Here is an 8,988-nt window from a genome sequence, read left to right on the forward strand (position 1 = left end):
CATCCATCCATCCATCATCTTTATCCATCCATCCATCCATCCATCATCTTTACCCATCCATCCATCCATCCATCCATCATCTTTACCCATCCATCCATCCATCCATCATCTTTACCCACCTCTTCCTTTTTTTGGGTTGTGGGCTCACAGGTGCCCATGTCCAGCTATCACTGTGAGAGGCAGGGGACACCTGGACAGGTCTCCAGTCCATCACAGGGACACCTGGACAGTCTCCAATTCATCACAGGGACACCTGGACAGTCTCCAGTCCACCACAGGGACACCTGGACAGTCTCCAATTCATCACAGGGACACCTGGACAGTCTCCAGTCCATCCCAGAGACACCTGGACAGTCTCCAGTTCATCACAGGGACACCTGGACAGTCTCCAGTCCATCCCAGGGACACATAGAGACACACAATCATTCACTCTCTCACCTGGGGACAATTTAGTCGTCAGTCTAACATGCTTGTCTTTGGTCTGTGGGAGGAAACCCGCAGCCCGGAGAGGACATGCAGACTCCACCCAGAAAGACCCCGGCTGGGATTTGAACTAAGGCGACCTGCTCGTAGAGAGGCAGCAGGTCTACCAGCTGCTCCACCGTGCCGCCCAGATTACTGTATAAATTTTTTAAATTATAAATAAAAGTCAAAATGTCCATTTTATAATTAGTGACAGATTTCAGTAAAACTACAGCAAAAGGTGCAGATTCAGTTCAACAGAACATTTAATGATTTAAAGAGCTTAAAAATATACCTCAGTCATTTTAATTGAAAAACCTTCCAGGGGTTTCGTCCATTCTCTTCCTCTTGTCCGGGGTCGGGTCGCGGGGGTAGCAGCCCAAGTAGGGAGGCCCAGACTTCCCTCTCCCCAGCCACTTGGTCCAGATCCTGCAGGGGAATCCTGAGGTGTTCCCAGGCCAGAGAACCATAGTCCCTCCAGCGTGTCCTGGGTCTTCCTGTGGGCCTCCCCCTGGTGGGACGTGTCCGGGACACCTCACCAGGAGGCGTCCAGTTAGTCTTCTTGAGACTGCAGGACTAATTCACAAGAGACCTGTTTTAAACAAAGAACACGGATGAGGACCTACATAAACGCTAAATATTAATCAACTGTTTTCTGTTCATATCAGTGCTTCATGTATGAACTCAAAGCTCATTTTAATTTTTATAATAATTATTGGTGCAGCATCAAATTTCATGCTCAATAATCCAGGTAGAAAATCCAGCACGCAGTCAGGTCATCTGGATGGTTTCTTTTTTGTAAGACATTTCATCTTTCATCCAAATGGCTTCTTCAGTCCGAGGAGCCACAACAAACAGGATGCAGGACAAAACGTGTCAACAGAAAAAGAAAGCGTGCAGATGGCGTGGATATTGTTGGGTTGCTGCAGCAAGTTGAGAGGAACGGGACGGCAACGTGAAATATGGAAGAATCTTTGACCAATAATTGTTTTTTTTCTATTTTCTGATTGGTTGGAGCAAAAAGTTGAAGTGCAGCTCTGACTAAGTGCACAGCTCTGACTTCCTCTCTAAATGTGAAGCAAATGTTGAAGATTGTTTGATGGTGTCCGCCCTGCAGCGTTCGCCGTGGGTACCAGGTGTACAAGCAGGTGTGTGCAGCGTGCCACAGCATTGAGTACCTGGCCTTTAGAAACCTGGTGGGGGTGTCGCACACGGAGCAAGAGGCCAAGAGCATAGCTGAAGAGGTGAGTGGGGGGGGGCATAAAGCTGATGGAGCAGTTTCAGTGGCGTCGTGGCCCGTTTTTAAACTTCCTTCTTGGCTTTAATGTTCAGGCGTGCGCTGCCACCAGGTGGCGCCGCTCGGCTGCGTGTAAAGTTCTTGACTGTTCAGTTGTGCTGTGTTTAGTTTGAGGTGGTGGACGGTCCAGATGAGAATGGTGAGATGTTCACACGGCCAGGAAAGCTGTCGGACAACTTCCCGAAGCCGTACCCCAACCCCGAGGCAGCCCGCGCTGCCAACTCAGGAGCGCTCCCTCCTGACCTCAGCTACATCGTCAATGCCAGGTCGCCCTGCAGCACCCGACGCACGCCGAGAGCAAAACGCACCACACAACTCATCTGTTGCTTCTCTGCTGCCCTGCAGACACGGCGGTGAGGACTACGTGTTTAGCTTGTTGACGGGTTACTGCGACCCCCCCGCAGGGGTGACCCTGAAAGAAGGACTCTACTACAACCCCTACTTCCCTGGTCAGGCCGTCGCTATGGCTCCGCCCATCTACAACGAGATTCTGGAGTACGACGACGGTAAGGAAGCACATTCAGTCTGCTGCCGGGTGCAGACGAGAATCGTTCAGTACTACAGGGACGTTCTAGCAGCTTGTCTGTTGCTATAGGAACCCCCGCCACCATGAGTCAGGTGGCTAAAGACGTGTGCACGTTCCTGAGGTGGGCCGCCGAACCGGAGCACGACCAGCGCAAACGAATGGGATTAAAGGTACAGTCAGATTATTTATTCAGTTGAAGTTGAACCAAACACATCTGCTCCGTTGCTTTCTGCTCGACAAACATGACGTTGTTGTTGTTGTTGTTGTTGTTGTTGTTGTTGTTGTTGTTGTTGTTGTTGTTGTTGTTGTTGTTCAACTTTTAAACCTGCAGGCACAAGCGTTTCCTTCTGCAGCTACTTTTATTGTGAAATGACTTAACGTTTTACTTTTCACCCTGAAACATGAACAACTTGTATTTTGTTGAAACTCATAAAAATGTTGGAGGAGATGAAACGAGACGTTTTATGATTTAAACATTTAAACACAGAACACGCACGTCATGTCTGCAAACTGCTCGTCAACTTCAAACTAAAATGTTTCATTTACTGAATCATCTACAGCCAAAGAGGCTGTTGTTGTTGTTTGTTTTGTTGTTGTTTGTTTTGTTGTTGTTGTTGTTTTGGGGGGGGGGTACTTTTCTACAAATGCGTGTCTCGTCGATACGTTCACTCTGGTGTCGGTTCCCGGCCGGTTCTTCTTCGGCGCCAGTTTCCTGATGAACTTGGATTCTGACCAGAAGAAAATGGCGCCACCGTGCTTCTTGCTGACTTGTTGCCACTGGAGACTCCTCGGCTGTTTGTTTTGTGTTTCCAGCTTTTGACGGCCGTGTTGCAGCTCTTTCTGTTCAGGCTGGTTTCTTCTCATGTTCTTGTTGTGCTTGCAGTTCGTGATGGGCGCGGCCGTCCTCATTCCTTTGCTCTCCTACATGAAGAGGCACAAGTGGTCGCTGCTGAAGAGCAGGAAGATTGTCTACAGGCCTCGCAAGTAGAAGAAAACAAGCGCACCCTGAGCTGGGCCCGGCGCTGAGACGGCTGCGTTCACTGACCCCACACTTCTCACTTGGAGAGATTCAGAGGAAGTCGTCTTTGCACGAGCGGCACACGTCCAACACCTGAATAAACCCGTTCGAGAGAAAATGCCTTGTTCATTTGGTGGCACTTCAAATTAATCCTGATGTTTTCTGTATGTTCAGGCGTATTTTTGAGGTTTGTTAGAGATTTGTGGTGTTGTTGACGCACCCTCCTCAGTTGAGCTGCAGGTGCTCGTGGCCCCCACCTGTTCACAGCTTTAATCTACTTGGGCCACTTTGTCACAGCTGACGGATAAGTTGTTTGATCAGCTCATCTTTGTAAGACACCATGCGACCTTAAAGATGCTGACAAATGATTGGGTCAGGAAAGTTTGTGACATTCTGAGTTTCTGTAAATGCGTTCTCTGACCTCTACAAAACAAACTTCTGTTTTACTGTGTAAAATAAATTATGTTAAAGGAACGTGTTGGTGCAGCTTCTTCTGGGCAGCAGAGGTGTTCACAGGTGCACGGGCACCATGGGTGCACTTCTCACTTCTTTAAGGTTTGATTGATCCAGACCGGACGGTGGGTCCGTTCTTTATTCAGACGGGAGCAGATCCAGTGGAACCGTCCGTTAAAGAAAAACCAACTTCGCTGAAACTGACACGAGTGACAAAAATATATTGAAATCAACTTTTCAGATTCTCTGCTTTTCAGGGTCGTTTTCGTAAATTATTTGAAACAAAGTGTCCTTGACTAGAGATTTGTCGATTATCAGAACTCGAGTCCGGTTAACGGTAACGGCCGTGGTCTAAAAAAACAAAAGGCGTGCTGACGAGTGATGATCAAACGGGCTGCAAGCTCCATCATCCACATAAAAAGGTTCAGTGGTGCCATCTGGACCAGTTTAATGAGAAACGTTTTGTTCCACATCCAGAGGACTTCCTCAGTCTACAGCCTGCCAACCAGATCTGTCCCCTTCTTCAAGCCTCCTGATGGAATCACACATTCAGGCTGTTGGCACGTGCACAACACCCCCGCCGTGCAACAACTTGCTGCTCACAGAAACAGCCCGAGGACAACCAGCTGTGACGTGCTGCTGGTTCCCAGCAGGTTGTTACACTGAGGACAACGTTTCATATGACACTTTACACAAACTCAAGTTTCTTCTCATTTCCACTGAAATGTCAAAATCAAGTAGGTGTAAGGAAGGAAAGCAGCAAGTTGCTCATATTGTGACTAAAGCTTTGATACGTGTGCAAACCTCAGTCTGGGTGTGGAAATCTTCTCATGACGTTCATTACCTGGATTTACAGACGGTTTTATTTCACCTGGATTTACAGAAGGTTTTTATTTTACCTGGATTTACAGAAGGTTTTATTTCACCTGGATTTACAGAAGGTTTTATTTTACCTGGATTTACAGAAGGTTTTATTTTACCTGGATTTACAGGTTTTATTTTACCTGGATTTACAGAAGGTTTTATTTTACCTGGATTCACAGACGGTTTTATTTCACCTGGATTTACAGAAGGTTTTTATTTTACCTGGATTTACAGAAGGTTTTATTTCACCTGGATTTACAGAAGGTTTTATTTTACCTGGATTTACAGAAGGTTTTATTTTACCTGGATTTACAGACGGTTTTATTTCACCTGGATTTACAGAAGGTTTTATTTCACCTGGATTTACAGAAGGTTTTATTTTACCTGGATTTACAGAAGGTTTTTATTTTACCTGGATTTACAGACGGTTTTATTTCACCTGGATTTACAGAAGGTTTTATTTTACCTGGATTTACAGAAGGTTTTATTTCACCTGGATTTACAGACGGTTTTATTTCACCTGGATTTACAGACGGTTTTATTTTACCTGGATTTACAGACGGTTTTATTTCACCTGGATTTACAGAAGGTTTTATTTTACCTGGATTTACAGAAGGTTTTATTTCACCTGGATTTACAGACAGTCTTATTTGCCACCGCTGGAATGTCTTGGAGCCACACTGTCCCACAGCTGTCTGTTACTGAGCCTGATGTCCTCGCCCTTTAGTTCTTGATTTGAGGCTCGGTTCTTAAAACAGGTCCGTGAAACAGAGTCTGGATCTGTTCCAGTTTGGATCCTCCTCTTGAAAAGCTTTGGGATGGTAAATAAATCTTTGGCCACTTTTTGAATCGTTCTTTCTCCACAGCACGTTGTTCGTGTCGGAGTCGCCCCATCGAGACAACTCCGCACAGCTGGACATTGTTTTACTCTGGATGAACTTCCTGATGCAACCTGGGCTCGAACCTGCAGCCTCACGACCACAGCACTGACCACCGAGCTACAGGCTCTTGGTTAAATGATTAGGTTTAACAAAAGAAAGAAGTTTGATTGGTTTAAAATATATTAATCTGGTTGACAAGTGGTGACATGGAACCATGAAAACATGTTTTCACTTCAGTGCAGTAAAACAAAAAAAAGCTTTAACCCAACCCAAAAAGGTTCAGTCTGGTCCTCTGGACATTCAAATAAACAAGAAACAAAGCAAAAAAATGCAGATAAGTTTCGTCTTTCATCCTGAGGACTTCTTCAGTCTGAGGCGCTGTATTCAGCTCAGTCTCTTAAACAGCTTAGCAGCAGCAACGTGCACTCCGCCCATCTCACATTATAGAACGTAGTTTCACTGGTTCCCAGTACAATGATAATATAAAGCTAATTCTGGTTCTGATCTTTTTTTAATACCACTATCCTAGCCTGGTGGTCTTTTCTTTCTAAAGAATAAGGGTCTGCGCTCCTGGGAGCTGCAGCCACGTGCACTCCGCCCATCTTTCACATGATCTTTCTGTATTTCGGTGCAATGATAATAAAGTTTATTCTGATTCTAGTTCTATGCACGAACACAAGTTCATCTGTCTGGCCCAGAATCTAATAAAGCATTTTATTTATTTGACCGTGTTTGAGTCTTTGTAGGTGTCTTGTAGTTCCATGTTTTAAGCTCTGCTCCAAGGACGTGCTGTCAGCACACTGCTGCACACTGTTCCACTGAACAGCGCCACTTACAACGAGCTCAAACTCGTGCCAAGAAGTGATGCTAAAAATAATACCTGCAGTGTGAATATAGCTCAGAAGGACCAGTGATTGACATGTTGATAATTTCCCAAAGAAAGCAGGTCCGCTTGTGTTCTGCTTCATTTCATTCTTGTTCAGGTCTTCTTTAGTGTTCATTAGGAACAGGTTTGTTCAGGTCCAACCCTGATGTGCAGCTTGTGGTGCAATAATCAAAAACCAGAAGGCTTCACACTCCAAACAGTCTCCGGTAATTTACTGACAAATGTGTTTAAAATTGGATTTTTCTCTTTTTTTTCTGAACCAAAAGCCGTTCTTTGATTCAAGTGGTGCCAAACTGTCTCGGAGGTAAATCTTCTAAAGAGGTTTGGTTGTTTTGAAGTGGATTTATGTCCAAGTAAGTACAGTACATTCAGTGGTCCCTCGTTTATCACGGCTGTTAGGTTCACCCCACCCCCAGTGATAAGTGAAGAACCGTGAAGTAGGGATGCTATGTTTATTTTAGTATTTATATATTAAGGCTTTATAAACCCTTCCCACACTCTTTCAATGTTCTAAACTCTTAATCCTACGTCATTTTAACAACATACGTAAACGTAGGTGTAGCTACTAAACTTTATTCACCAGTGTGTCCCCACTCGGAGGTCCATGTGGGCGGGCTACCAGCTCTCAAGATTCACCGATGGGTCTGGAGGTCTGGTTCTGCTCCAGTTCTGGTCCGGTTTAGTGGGTTCAGTGTGGCTTCTCTGCAGCCGCTGATAGTCCGAGTGAGTGCAGTGAGGAGAATCAGGAAGAAGTGTCTCAAAGCCGTTACAAACAGAATGGACTGAAACAAGTCAAAGTGAAACTTAGTCCAACACAAATCTGTAAAAAACATTTATGATCATCTTTAACAACAGATTTTATTCTCTCATGGGTGCAGACGAGCTGGTCATCTTCATTCCTCCAGGCTCCCGTTGGACTCGTTTTCAGGATCTTTTGTAAGAAATGTTGGATCCAAACGTGAGGCCGTTGTAAAAGAAGGGCTCGTTCAGATAAAGCTTCTTTAAAACAATCTTTGTACGACGTGAACAGAGGATTTTACGTCGAGTCTTCTCATGAGGATGCTTGTGATTCCTCCTGATGAGCTCAGTGCCTGCAGCTTCCTGACATCACCGAGCTTCAAACGTCTAAAGATCTGTCCCAGCCTCGTTCACCCACATCAGGGCTGTAGATCAGCAGCTCACACAGTAGATTAGCGTGGGAAATATTTTTAACAGAGCTCCAAATCAAGATATTTAAAGCACCAAGTGCTGCACAGGGATTTGGAAACTACATTTTCTTTAAGACAGATCATTTAAATATTTAGTTTTACTCTGGAGGCCACTGTCTGCACGTTAGGAGGGTAAAGTGGACGCCGAGGAATGTGAAGCATGGAAGAGGAGCTGACTGATGAGACGGAAGATGTGTTGGCACGATGCCTAAAAGATGAGCTGTAATGACAGACGGCCTGAACGTCTGACATTACTCAAAGAGTTCTTGGAGAAAAGGCTTCAAGGCAGAATCTGAAACTGATCATTTCCTCCTCCTCATGACTTCAGGTTATTTTCTGTGTGCATGTACACAAACAGAACTGTAATATAGAGGGTTTCCTAAAAATACGTTGGTACAATTTAACTACACAGCGTTTTCAGGTCACGGCCTTGTCTGGTAAAACCTTACTGAAGAACAAAGAACTCTTTGTTGAACATGTTCATGTGGAACAAGTCGTTACTTGTGTTTATAGAGAAACGGTGACGAACAAACTAAAACTAAAAGTCACGATAAGCTCAGTGTAGTTTCTGCTCCCATGACTTCCTCGTCTCTTTCTCACGCTCGGTGAACTTCCACTTTGAATTAAAGAGCTTTCAGTCAATGATGACTCTGACATTTGGAATAAAGAGATAAAAACACATTGATCCTCACCAACTAATAAAAACACAAAGTTTCTATATGTTGTTTTGTCCTGTGACAATAATTACATATTTACTTTAAATGTGGTGGTTATTTCAAAAACCGGGCATCAAAAAACCTGAAAAACTAAAAAGAAATGAAACATTCTTGCATGAAAAGAGAAAGTTGCACATATTAAGTCAATATTGGAACAAATATTAAAATAAAACCCGGAAAACAAAGATCTGATAGGATATAAATGAAGCAAGCACGAGTGCCACAGACTTCAGCATCCTTTTCATCTGCTTAACCAAGTTTTAGTTTATTGCGATTTCATTTCCGCCTTTGGATATTATTTTGAAAGTCCCAACCGGATGTGGCTCACGAGTTTCCGGCTCCTTCGTGCGGACAGTAAAATGTCTCGTGTCAGTTTGGACCGACAGCTTGGGACCTGGTTCGCTGTGAGGCGTCTGGACGAAGACGGTGCGTCAAATTTGTTTTTATTTACTTGTTTTTATTTACTTGTTTATTTATACCAATTATTTTTCTGTTTGGTCCGTCGGTTTCCATGGCAACAGATTCTTCAACCAGTGGAGTGTTTCCCGCCACACCAAACATTAAAATAATAACATAACCATCAAATACAAATATATTAAAATAATAACATATCCATCAAAAACAAATATATTAAAATAATAATGTATCCATCAAATACAAATATATTAAAATAATAA

At 44.0% G+C, this 8,988-nt stretch overlaps 1 protein-coding gene across 1 annotated transcript in view; it reads left to right on the forward strand.

Moving 5' to 3' along the window:
• Positions 1-3,777, forward strand: part of LOC119412721 (cytochrome c1, heme protein, mitochondrial) — a 5,817-nt gene extending 2,040 nt beyond the window's left edge. Inside the window, exons 3-7 of the mRNA XM_037679757.1 lie at positions 1,580-1,706; positions 1,868-2,025; positions 2,105-2,265; positions 2,355-2,455; positions 3,169-3,777. Of these exons, the coding sequence (XP_037535685.1) occupies positions 1,580-1,706; positions 1,868-2,025; positions 2,105-2,265; positions 2,355-2,455; positions 3,169-3,273 (652 nt within the window). The 3' untranslated portion in view covers positions 3,274-3,777. The remainder of the gene's footprint in view (positions 1-1,579; positions 1,707-1,867; positions 2,026-2,104; positions 2,266-2,354; positions 2,456-3,168) is intronic.
• The last annotated feature ends 5,211 nt before the right edge of the window (positions 3,778-8,988 follow it).

The sequence above is a fragment of the Nematolebias whitei genome, chromosome 7, assembly GCF_014905685.2.
Source record: "Nematolebias whitei isolate Nwh7 chromosome 7, NemWhi1, whole genome shotgun sequence".
Lineage (NCBI taxonomy): Eukaryota > Metazoa > Chordata > Actinopteri > Cyprinodontiformes > Rivulidae > Nematolebias > Nematolebias whitei.